Source organism: Vulpes lagopus, chromosome 5 (genome assembly GCF_018345385.1).
Source record: "Vulpes lagopus strain Blue_001 chromosome 5, ASM1834538v1, whole genome shotgun sequence".
Lineage (NCBI taxonomy): Eukaryota > Metazoa > Chordata > Mammalia > Carnivora > Canidae > Vulpes > Vulpes lagopus.
Window position 1 is genome coordinate 131,794,013 of NC_054828.1, and position 13,308 is coordinate 131,807,320.

Consider the following 13,308-nt stretch of genomic DNA (forward strand, 5'->3'; position numbering starts at 1 on the left):
CAGTGAGTGCTAATCCTGCAGGGGCCACTGAGCACATACACAGCCAGAGAGGACAGAAAATAAGTGTGGGTGTGTTCCCTGCACATTTCACAAGCGCCCCAGGTCCCTTCCTATTGTTTCCTACCCTTGGCATACACATATACAAGGCTAATCTTTTGTTATCGTCCAGAGTGGGGACACTTAAAAAGCACCACCAGGTGGACGGTGCATGCAGGAGAGGCTGAAAGGTACTGTGGGGGGCTGCGGCTTCCCTTCCACTGATAAAGGGGGAGCAGTGGCCTTGGCAGGGGAGGGTTCCAGGTCACCAGTCTGGTTCTGGCTAAGAGGCTGAGCCACACCTCTCACTTACAGGGCAGCGAAAACTGAGAAACAACAGCTTTATGATGTTTTTGCTTTCAGAGTGAGGTGAAGTGCTTCAAATGCTGGAGCCACAGAAGGGCTAACTGGTCTAGGGGGGACAATTAAAGGGCAGAATAAAAAGAGCTCAGCCATATGGCTCCATAAAGCTTTGCAGGAATGCAACTCCTACCAGACAAAGGGCTTTATCTGAGTGGGAGGAGCTGCAAACCGGGAAAGGGCAAAATCACATCTCTATGCAGCAGAGGGAGGACCAATTTAACTTCTCCATCCTTGCAACATTCTGTTAATTAGACGACTCTGCAAAAATCTTTTGCCCTTAAAATTCTCTGTTGGTTAACAATTTCGTTAGCATGGAAGTTCCTGATACATGAGCGTGTGCATGACTAAGAAACATCTCACCTATGAAAGCCCAGGGATGTGATAAAATGTGTCACTAAGCTGGAGGTGATTATGGCACAGGGGCCATGGCACCTACCTGCCCATCCTCTGATGGCCACTGGAGAGAGGAGATCAAACTTCCCCCCCATGACAGCATTTTTCTGAGAGGAATGCTGCTGCACCTGGGATGGCACCCACCTGGAACCCTTGGGCCCTTCAAATAAGCACACTCTTAGGTGAGGGACCAGCGCATCCAAAGCCAGAGCAGGAAATGTGGGGAGATGGCAGGGGAATGAGCCAGGACTCGGGCAGGCAATGGGGAGGATGTCTGCCTCTCATCCGTCAGACGTGTTTATGCAAGAGCAAGTGGCTGATCTCAGCTCACAGATGGCTGTGGGCTGCCACCCCCCTGCAGTGTGGGGACAGTTCCGCAGTCCCTTCTTGATTTTAATGGACAAAGACAAAACGGAAACCAGAGCAGCTGATTCACAGCATATAGGCTTTACTGTCTGGGAAACCGGAAGACACAATGGTCGCGGGGCAGTGGTGCTGAAGAGACGGTGGCCCCTGCGCCTGACCCAGCACACAGGCACTTTCTGCTCTCTGCCACGGCTCCTACGGAGAAGCTCCAGCGTTTGCTCTCTCCCAGCGTAAGCAAAACCACCCGAACAAACACATCAAATAAACAAAAACAAAGCAAAACCCCCGTCTGTTGGAATGTAAAATGGTACCATTTGGAAGATAGTCTGGACAGTCCTCAAAATGTGAACCCCAGGGGCACCTGGGTGATTCAGTCGGTTAAGGGTCCGACTCTTGGTTTTGGCTCAGGTCATGATCTCAGGGTCCTGGGATGGAGCCTTGCATCAGGCTCTGCGCTCATCGGGGAGTCTGCCTGAGATTCTCTCCCTCAGCCCCTCCCCTGCTCCTGCGCATGTGCACACATGCTCTCTCTCTTAAATAAATTAATCTTTGTAAAAAAGTGACCCCCAGAGTTGCTATGTAACCCAGGAGTTCCACTCCGAGGTATGTACCCAAGAGAAGTGGAAACTTGACCACTCAAAAACTTGTTCATGAATATTCATAAGCAGCATCATTCACAACAGCCAAAAAGTAGAAATAAATCAAATGTCCATCAAGGGATAAATGGTAAGTAAAATGTGAAATAGTCATAAAGGGGAGTATTATTTGACAATAACAAGTAATGATGTACTGATGCATGCTACGAAATGGATGACTCCTGAGAACGTTATCCTAAGTAACAGAGGCCAGACATGCGAGACCACACGTCGTATGACTGCATTTGCAGTTAATGCCTAGAACAGGAGACTCCACAGACACAAGATTAGTGCTTGCCTGGAGCTGTGGGAGGGGGAGATGGGAAGCGAGTCTGAAGGGGTTGGGGCTTCTTTTGGGGAGATAAAAACATTCTAAGATTTGACTATGGTGATGGTTACATAATTCTGCCAAAATGCTAAAAACCAGTGAATTGTAGGTTGAATGTGTGAACTGTATGGCATGTGAACTATATTTCCATAAAGCTGTAAAAACAAAACCAAATCTAACCCTCTTTTCTTGTGAGGCCCAAACAAATCAGAATTTGAGAGAATGCTTCAACAGGGAAAAAACAGTGTGAGGCCGCCACAAAACGGCCTGGGCTGGCCTCCCCCCGACTTCCCTGGCTCACTCCCATGGTTCAGCAAAAGGAGCTCAGGAACCCTTTGCAAGGGTGGTGAACAAAAGTAGCGGCGGTGACTTCTGCTTCTGTCTGTTATAGAGTAACTGAGACTGGACTGTCCTAGTGTGAGAAAAGGGATGAAGCGATTGTGTTCAGACACAGAAGAGGGCTGGGGTCTGCGATAAGGGGACAGAGGACTTGAACTCTTGAACTCAAAGGCACATTTGGAGCACAGTGTGAAGAGTCCCAAGCAGAGCGTGGCAAGCTTGCTGAGGTGAGGAGGCAGAGTTGGGAATCTTAAAAGAAACCAGCGGAAAACACGTACATTGGGCACAGAAAAGCAAAAATAAAGATTTTTATAAACTTCACATCCAAAAGATGATGGAAGGGCATTTTTAACACGATGAATGGAAAAAAACCCAAACCTTGAATTTTACACTGTAAACATATTGCATATCCAGAAAAAATAACCTTTAAAAGTGAAGATGAAATAAATGCTTTTTGCAGACTAATTAAAACTGAGAAAATCTGTAGCTGGTAGCCCTGCAGGACAGGTGGGCCTTTGGCTTCCTGGAGGTTCCAGACACAGGACCTGCAATGGCCCAGGAAAGGGGTGTCCACATGGATTGTGTGGGTTTCCCTGAGGAGATTCCTGTGAAATCCAAACTGCGGGAAGGAGAAGCCAAGAACTGGGGAAGAGAATGAGAAAGGGAGGTGGAAGGATCCAGTCTCCACGTCCGTGTGCCAGTTTCTAGTCCCGCAGCACAGGCTGGAGCATTCTGATGCCTGCCATGGGGCCCGGTCCCATCTCCTTCCCCTTCACCGCCCTGTTACCTTTACCACTGAAATTCTGCTGCTTCTATTTTATTTATTGCCTTTTTCCTCTCTCTCTCTCTTAAGTGAACAAGCATCATACAAATGTTTGTCTACTTCCATTCTGAAAATTTCTAAACTACCATTTCCCCACAAACTTTCCATTTACTTTTTTGAGAACAGAGATCACGTGCAGCCGTAATAAGCTGCAAACCGCTGTGTCCTCGATGCCACTCGAGTACGGAGGTGTTACACGTTCACCTTTAGGCTTCTACCTTAGCTTCGACTGCCACAGATGTCATCTCATAAAGAAACAAATTAAAAGTCTTTTCAAGTTTTATCCCTCAGGAAGGTAATTTTTAATTAGGCAATTTGGAAAAAAAAATCAAATGTAAGTGTTTTAGAAAGCTGATTATGAACAATTCTGCAGTAATAACAGCGGCAAAGGAGGAGCTTATTAATAGGTAAATCCAAGACGGTTTTACACACTTGGTGTGCACAGAAAGTTAATTGAGAAACCAACCTTATATCTTCGGGCAAACAAACACAGCATGTCCGTTCAAGGTTAACCATATATTTTCTTTTCTGTCTTGGGAATGAAAGGGTCTTTGAAGGATAATATACTAAGGAAGAGACACAGGTGTGGGAGAGCCAGAGGTATTCTGGGAACTATTCTCTGTTCAAATTTCAATTTGCCATGAGGTTCCCAAAACAATTACTGGGAACTGCAGGAGGTATGGAAAATCTCCCCAAGGACAGAAAGGAAAAGAAAAGAAGGAACGCTGTGCCCTGGAGGGCTCCCTGCACTCTACCCTTGACCCTGGGGGGCTCCCTGTACTTTGCCCTGGCCCTGGAGGGCTCCCTGCACTCTGCCCTGGCCCTGGAGGGCTCCCTGTACTCTGCCCTGGCCCTGGAGGGCTCCCTGCACTCTACCCTTGACCCTGGAGGGCTCCCCGTGCTCAGCTCTGGCCCTGGAGAGCCCCCTGTGCTCAGCCCTGGCCCTGGAGAGCCCCCTGTGCTCAGCCCTGGCCCTGGAGGGCTCCCTGCACTCTGCCCTGGCCCTGGAGGGCTCCTCGTGCTCAGCCCTGGCCCTGGAGGGCTCCTTGTGCTCAGCCCTGACTCTAAAGGGCTCCCCATGCTTAGCCCTGGCCCTGGAGAGCCCCCTGTACTCTGCCCTGGCCCTGGAGGGCTCCCCGTGCTCAGCCCTGTCCCTGGAGGGCTCCCCGTGCTCAGCCCTGTCCCTGGAGGGCTCCCTGTACTCTGCCCTGGCTCTGGAGGGCTCCTCGTGCTCAGCCTGACTCTGGAGGGCTCCCTGTGCTTGCCCCTGGCCCTGGAGGGCTCCCTGCACTCTGCACTGGCCCTGGAGGGCTCCTCGTGCTCAGCCCTGACTCTGGAGGGCTCCCCATGCTCAGCCCTGGCCCTGGAGAGCCCCCTGTGCTCAGCCCTGGCCCTGGAGGGCTCCCCATGCTCAGCCCTGGCCCTGGAGAGCCCCCTGTGCTCAGCCCTGTCCCTGGAGGGCTCCCCATGCTCAGCCCTGGCCCTGGAGGGCTCCTCGTGCTCAGCCCTGGCCCTGGAGAGCCCCCTGTACTCTGCCCTGGCCCTGGAGGGCTCCCTGTGCTCAGCCCTGTCCCTGGAGGGCTGCCTGCACTCTGCCCTGGCCCTGGAGGGCTCCTCGTGCTCAGCCCTGACTCTGGAGGGCTCCCCATGCTCTGCTTTGTCCCTGGTGGGCTCCTATGCTCTCCTCAGGTCCTGGTGGCCTCTCCACGCCGTGCCCAGACGGCAGAAGCTCCGCAACCCTTGCGACTGGTGCAGGGTCCTGACTTTCTCACGTTTAGACACGTGGAACTGTGGAGGTAAGCTTGGCAGCAAGGGAGGACCTATGACAGGGGCTCTGTATTTGATTCACTTCAGGGGAAACCGGTCCCGACCTCCAGGGCTTGTGTTTCCTGACTCAAGAATGACTGCCATTTGGGCCACCACTATTTTTCTGGTCCAACAATAACCAGCCTGCAGGCTATTTAGCATTCTTGGCCTCATCCATGTACTCACCCCAGACCTCTTGGCAATTGGAGCGAAGTACCTCTACATGTTTCCAAATGTACCCCCAGAACCCCTGGGCGAAGTCATTTCCATGGCAACCTTCAATTTTCCCCTGAATTACAATCAGTAGGAGAAGCAAACTGCAAACAACAGATAGTTTGGAAAGGAAGGGCCAAAAGGCCAGGCCCACTGAGGTTCCAGGAACTTAGCAGCAGAGCACAAAGTCCCCCACAAGGGGAAGGGAGAGGAGGAGGGAAGAAACCTGAAGCAGAAACGTAAACACCCCCACCCCAGGTACAGTGGATCCAAACAGGGCCTGGGAATGGTGGGGGAGGAATCTGTGAGTATACAGATCAAATCCTGCACGTCCAAGGATCCCCCGAACTCAGAGTCTATAACTGGAATTCTTTAACAAGATCCTGCAAAAGTAAGCTTATGTTCAGTACATTCCTCTTAAGAGAGTGGAGAAGGAAGCTCCGCACAATGCCTGGTGAACAGTACCCGCACAGTAAATGTGCGTTTGGTACCTGAATACTCGGTCAAGACTGCCATCCGAAGCCTACAGGGTCCAATTTCTAGATTTCTAGATCCCTAGAAGACAGCTAACGGCTGTGCATCTCTGGCGTGGCCCCTCTCCCAGGGCTCACAAGTCCACCAATGCCACACCATGCATCCCACGCACTGGGCTTCCTGACCAGCCACATGTGTGCAGGGCCGGCCACCTGCTTACCGGAGAGGGCTGCTGGAGACAGTTCCAGGAGGGCAGACGTGTGCAGGCCCCAAGGCCAGCAGCCGGGAGTGGGCCCCCGCACACACACTGAGCCGTGTGACAACTAATGATCCTACCTGTGGCCGACATCGGACAAACTCATTTTATAGGTACGTGTTACACGTACTTATATACGTTCTTACTGTACTGTGCGTGCCAGATGCCATCTCATATCCAGTTTTTCAAATTTAACAGTATGAACCTCATTAAAAATTCTGCTCTATCATTATTTTTAAAGATTTATTATTATTTTTAAAAAGATTTTATTTATTTGAGAGAAAGAGAGAGTGCACATGCAAGACAGTGCATGAGCAGGGGAGGAGGAAGAGGAGAAGTAGAGGGAGGAGGAGAAACAGACTCCTCCCTGAGCAGGGTGCCCGATGCCAATGCCAGGCTCAATCCCAGGACCCTGAGATCCCGATTGGAGCTGAAGGCAGACACTTAACTGACTGAGCCACCCAGGCGCTGTTGTATCATTATTGCTAATACCTATGTAAATATTTCATCCTAAAGAGGAGTCAAATGTATTCAAACAGCCTCCTGACAATGGGCTTTTGGATTATTTTAGATGCTTTGCAATAATAAACCACACTCTGACAGGCATCCCAAAAGCTGGGTATTTGTATACCAGTGACATTATTTCCTTATAAAAAAATTCCAGGGCAGCCCGGGTGGCTCAGCGATTTAGTGTCACCTTTAGCCCCGGGCGTGATCCTGGAAACCCTGGATCGAGTCCCACTTCGGGCTCCCTGCATGGAGCCTGCTTCTCCCTCTGCCTGTGTCTCTGCCCCTCTCTCTCTCTCCTCTCTGTGTATTCTCATGAATAAATAAATAAAATCTTAAAAAAAAAAAAAATTCCTAAGATTGGGATTTCTGGATCAAATAATATGCACATTTGGATGGTGATTTAAAAATTTTACTTAAAACAGTTTGTACTGATTTATGGTCCCATCAGGGCTGCCTGAGGCAGGCTATTTTCCCAAGCTTTAGCAAGCGAGAAATAATCATGAATGAAATGCCTAATTAGATAATGGAAAATGGAGATAATCGTACCATCTCTGATTGCGAGACTAAACTTTTCTATGTTACTATTTATTATACAGAACACTGAAACATTTCTGTGATTCGTTACTTTGTGGGGCCATCCATATTTTTCTTAATGAGTCTATAAAAACTCTTTCTACACTGGGGATATAATATGCTAAACAAATACATTCCCAAGATTTAAAAAAAAGGTAATCTTTTGTTGAAGGTTAAATGTCACAAACAACCTCACCATGCGAAGCTCACAGCTACATCAAAGAAGTATGATGTAACTATCTACCTGGCTGACAGTTACTTCTAAGACTGATTAGTGCCTTAAATCATCACATCAGGGAAATCAACAGAGTTCCAAATTAACCAGTGACGTAACACAGAGTTCAAAATGAGAATTTTTCAGTCCTTGAAAGGTATTTATGTGACATACATATGAGGGAGGGGGGTGGGAGTGAGAGGGAAAAGAGAGAGACGGAGAGGAACTCGAAGAAGCCCCTGAGGCATCGTGCCGCGAGCGCCCCTCTACAGATGTCCTGCACCTACCTGGATGTTGTCAAACTTGAGGCCTGGCATGGTGAGGCTCTCCTTGTCTACAAACACCGTGCTGTACTGCTGGGTTGCCAATGAAATCAGGACGTCCCTGGTCCCCTCCCCAGGGAGCCAGGCATCGCTTCTGCGGTCCATCTCGCTCATGCTCAGGGCTGTGGCAAAGGGGTCCTCGCTCCCTGCAAACACAGCCTGGATCTGTGAAAACGGTTTTGGAGACTGAGGAATTTCTAGGGAAGCTGTGCAAACACCGGATTCTGATTTTTCGATCCCTGGGGAGTGAGAAGGCTCGGCAACACTTGGGGATCTCTCACCCACCGGGGTCGAGAGTGAAGACAGTTTTTCTGGAACTGAAGAACCGGCATTGGGGTTACTAACGGAGATGAAAGTAGAAGTTGTGAATGAATCGAAAAAGTCTGAGGCCAACGAATTAGTGTTGGTCGGATCGCCAAAAAATTTACTTAGGCTGGGGCTTGGCTGGACTGCCTGGGGAGGGGTCTTGGCCACCGTGTCACTGGTGCCGCTGAAGCTCGGGGACTTCACCATCTGGGACTCGAAGCCGTCCCGCAGGAGCAGAGGTGGCTGGGAGCGGGCAGGAAGCGAGTGGCTGAAAATAGTGCACACTGGGACGGGCTCCTCGGCGGGAGGGGACTGCTTCGCAAGGGGTGCGCACCTCGGTCCCTCTGGGCGGCTGCGCTCATCCCTTGGGCCCAGGTCCTCTGCACCCTCCTCTCCCAAGGCGGGCACACTTTTGACTTCTTTGTGCTCAGAGTCGGGGGTCGTGTCAGAGATGTCTTTAGACACCCCCTCCCCGTCACTCGCACTGTTGTTGCTTAGGGTGTCCACTGCTCCTTCATCCACAAGGCTTTCCAGTCTGGGACCTGAGTTGCCTTCTGCAGGCTCCACTACATCCTGCAAGCAGCCGAGGTCACCTGTGTCGTCTTCGCTATTGTTAGGGGAGTCAGAGATGAGGACGCTCTCCATCATGTGCTCATTAAGCTTATCCACGAAGTTGTTAGAATCTTCCGATATAGTTTCATTCTCTTCAGACCCGAACTCGTCTCCACCGAGGTCAATGGTTTCCTCATGATAAAGCAGCTGCCCCGGTTCTTCCTGCAGAGTGGTGCTCCCAGCTTGCTCCTGGGCCGGATGCGAGTCCTCAGTCCCGCTCTGCTCGGTGCCGTTAGCGTTCTCCATGGTCCCCTGCAGCAAAGACAGATATGAACCAACCCCATCAGCTTTCTATCTTACTGTTGAGCTGATTTAACCTTCCTGTTAAAACCGTTTCTTAAATTTAAGAAGCAAATGGTGGATACACATCATTATACATTTGCCCAAACTCACGGAACACACAACACCCAGGGCGAACCCGAATGTGGACTGTGGACTTTGTATGATAATGACATGTCAACGCAGGTTCAGTGATGGTAACAGATGTCCTGCTTGGCGGAAGAGTCAAAGATATGCGGGAGATCTCTGAACCTTCTGTGCAATTTTGCAGTGAACCGACAGCTGCTCCAAAAAATAAAGTCTACTAAAAAATGTTTTCCAGTTATATATTCAAAAACTTCAAATTTCAAAAGACTCCATTTCTCCAGGCACCTACTGATCGGTTGATCATGGTAAAAGACACGTAACAGAACCATCTTAATCATTTCTGAGTTTACAGCTAAGCTGCATCCAGTGCATTCATATCGTTGTGCAACCATCCACCACCCATCCTCAGAACGCTTCCCATCTTGCAAAACTGAAACACCGTATCCATAAACGATGACTTCCCAGCACCCCAGTCCCCACCGCCAGCCGATGACTGCCTTCTACTTTATAACTCCACGAATGTGACTACTTTAGGTACTACACAAGAGTGGGACACTATGGTATTTGCCCTTTTGTGACTGGCTTACTTCATTTAGCATATTGCCCTCAAAGTTCACTGATGTTACAGCCTGTCAGAATTTCCTTCTTTTTTAAGGCTGAATAATATTCCGTCGTAGATACATATCACATTTTGTTTAAACATTCATCCACTGATGAACACTTGTGTTGCTTCCACCCTTTGGCTACTCTGCCTGCTGCTGTGAACACATGTGTACAAATGTCTGAGTTCTTACTTTTAATTCTTCTGGGTATATACCCAGAAGTAGGATTGCTGAATCATACAACACTTCTATTTTTAATGCTTTGAGTGACCAAAAAACTGTTTTGTGGAAAACAGTCATTGCACCATTTTACATTCCCTGCAACAGTCCACAAGGGTTTTAATTTCTCCACATTCTTGATGACACTTATTTCCTGACTGATCCTAGCCATCCTAACGGGGCTGAGGTCTCCAGCCTTTTAAACCCTACTTGTTCTTTTTGACTCACTTAAAGACCCTCTCTTCCATGAGGCCTCCCCAAGACACTCCAACCTGTAATAATCTCCTCATCCTCCCTGGGACACCGTCTGCCTGAATGGAAGAGAAAGAAAAACTATACGCTGACAAAGGCCCACTCACGGCGGGCGGAGGGGCATGCTCACCCCTGCTAATGACAGCAAACCAGATCAATTATTATGATGCATTGTCCTCGGCACTCTGGTAAGGGTCTTACATATATGTTCCTACTTGGTCCTCAGAACAACCCTGTGATACAACTGCTATCATTTCCTTCATCTTGCAGACGAGGAAGCTGATGCTCAGGGAGGTCATGTAGCTTGCTCAAAGCTGTGCTGCTAGTAAGCAGGGAAACCAGGGCTGGTTAAAGCTGAATCGCTAGGTGCATGCTGGATGGTAGAGGCCACAGAATGAAACAAGGAGTTTGAACTCTAAAGAAAAGGTGCTCCTTTTCTTGAAGAACTTTTTGAGCAAAACCTACTGTATAGTTCTATTCTTAACAATGAACAAAGTCCAATTAGGATGAGGGTTTTTCTGGGGAAAAAAATGCCTTCTTGACCTTTAAAAACTATCTTAACTGGTCTCTAGATGAGAGTATTTTTGTCAACGCTTTCACAGTATTCCAAATTAGCTGTCCTTCCTTTTTATAGCCTAGTCACCCTGAAATCTAAAAACAAGATGACTTTAAAGTAGATAAAGTAGAGGAGTTTCTTGTCCAGCAGTCAGTTACTAATTTTTCATTTGTTATATATTCATTTGATTAGCTATAAATGAGTCAAACCTGAAATGAAGAAGGAACAAAAGCTCCTTCTGGTAATGTCTCACAGCAAGGCGGATTGAAGGCTGCTTAGGGAACATCAAAAAATGGATGTGGCATCACATGTAGGGATTTCCCCTGGGTCCTTTCTGTATAGCAAACAGAGGTTGGGCAGGAAAGCCATGAGAACAAGCACGACTTCATTTCACCTCTATGGTAGCTGAACGAGATGCCATTAGTGCCCTAATATACAGAAGGGGACACTGAGAATCAGAGCAGTGATGGAATTCATCCAAAATCATTGGTAGTGGGGCATCTGGCTGGCTCAGTCCATAGAGCATATGACTCTTGATCTTGGGGTTGTGAGCTTGAGCCCCATGTTGTGTGTAGAGATTACTAAAAACTAAAATATTTAAAAGAATAAAATCACTAGTAGGGGTGCCTGGGTGGCTCAGTTGGTGATGTGTCTGCCTTTGGCTCAGGTCATTATCTCAGGGTCCTGGGACCAATTTCCGCACTGGGCTCCCTGCTTAAATAAAATCTTAAAAAAACCTTACTGGTGGTAAATGACACTGCCAGGAATGGAGTTTGGTCCTTCTTGACTAACCCTCATGAGGACTGAACTATCCCAGCCCCTAGCACAGTGCCTGGGAGATGTCAGTAACCACAGCTGGGTCAACTGCTGGTTCTGAGCCCCTCTAAGAAAAAAAAAACCAAAAAAACAAAAACAAACAAACAAACAAAAAACCAAAAACAAAACAAAAAACACAGTTCAGATTGTTCCAGAAATTCCAATGCTACACTAATGGTTAATTGTAGAATAATGTAGGGTATAAGAAAAGGTCTGATACAATTACAGGAAAAGGTAAAGACTATCAGAACTGGCAAAATCAGAGTGTTTTCTTTACATACAGGGAAAGGTGGAGAAAGTTCTACTCTTAAACAGAAATAACTGCCAAAGTTAACTTATGTGTATTAGTTACAGAGACAGACAAAAATGGGGATATCGTAGGAAAGACTGTCCACAGACAACGCTGAGCTACTTCCCACAAGACACTGGAATAAGAGAAAGCGAATCACTATGCAAGATCCACTCATTATGTGGATTGGATACTTATAGCAAGAAACAACTGCTTCAGCAGTAATTAAAGAAACAGATTGAAACTATGATTTTCTTTTTAGAAAAAAAAAGTCTATGAAATAGGCAGATTTTTAGAAATGACATTTCCTAGGGAGTTCTGAGGGAAGCTTATTTATCAAGAGTGGAAATATAACTTTTCTGCAGAGCAACTAGGCAAAGGATAAAACCCTGACACAGCCAATTGTTTACCAATTTACCTAAAATGTTTCTAAAGTAACAATCTTCTGAAAGGAAGAAAGGGAAGTAAAAAATCAACATTCTTTCACATCAATGCTTGTTTGTAACTATGTTTTGATTTTCTTCAGAAACTTTGTTTCTAATCCAAAATGAATTAGAAAAATCAATGTTTCCTAGTGACAAAGTTTACAAAGATCCTGTCCACTCCAGAGTAAAAATTATATTATTAATCCTAATTTCTTTAAAAAAAAATATTTATTCAAGAGAGAGAGAGAGAAAACGGGCAACTGGGGCGGGGCAGAGAGAGAGGGAGAAGCACGCTCCCTGCTGAGTGCAGAGCAGGATGCGGGGCTCGATCCCAGGACCCTCAGATCATGACCTGAGCCGAAGGCAGACGCTCAACCAACTGAGCGCCACAGGTGCCCTGATCTCAATTTCTGAATATAAACTACATATTTATTAAAAACCACAGCCAAAAGGGTGTGTTGAAATGTCTTGCAAACCAGGAGCCATTACTCAGGGCATGTTTCGGTGTCTTAGGTCCCAGGGTAACTCGGTACTCCCGTGTTCCAGGGAGTGACAGAGAGAAAGCCAGGTAGTTAACACACTTACACGAGGCAAAAAGAAATATGGTGCTGGGGGGATCGAGAGATCCTGGACAGAAAGGAAGAGCTCACGTATAAATTTTCTTTTCTCAGCAGGAGACCTTAGAAGGTTCTTTTCTTGTAGAACCCCTGCTAATGACAGCAAAATAATCATTTAAAGTCAGTACTTAAGAACAGTCGTAGGGTGGGACACCTGGGTGGCTCAGTCGGTTAAGCATCTTCCCCTTCTCTTCTAAAGGTGCAATTTCTATAAATAGCTTTTAACAAATTTTGAGTGGATACAAAACAGTATTTATAACAAGTGGCCGAGACACTCTAATATTTACTTCCCACCCCCTTTGGGGTACTATCTTGCAATTTGTAATACTCTTGTTTTTCTTTAATCTTCCACATATTTACTTCCTTAACACGTTACTTAGATTTTTCAGTTTTTGGCTTAATTTTCCCTCTCTACCACTGATGGACTCCTGAGGTATTTTTAGGTTTCTGATAGTACAAACGGTGCCATCGAGAATATTCTTGTACATGTCTCCTGGTGTACACGTGTAAATTTGTTTATTACGTTATCAAACATTTTGTGTATGTTGGGTCATAGAGAATGCATCTCTTCATCTTTACTAGAAAACGTCAAATTG

At 47.2% G+C, this 13,308-nt stretch overlaps 1 protein-coding gene across 2 annotated transcripts in view; it reads right to left on the reverse strand.

The window, feature by feature from the left end:
- Positions 1–13,308, reverse strand: part of TRAPPC12 (trafficking protein particle complex subunit 12) — an 82,171-nt gene that overhangs the window by 63,874 nt on the left and 4,989 nt on the right. For both annotated transcript variants that reach the window (XM_041755719.1, XM_041755720.1), the window contains exon 2: positions 7,617–8,822. In XM_041755719.1, coding sequence (XP_041611653.1) covers positions 7,617–8,822 — 1,206 coding nt within the window. The remainder of the gene's footprint in view (positions 1–7,616; positions 8,823–13,308) is intronic.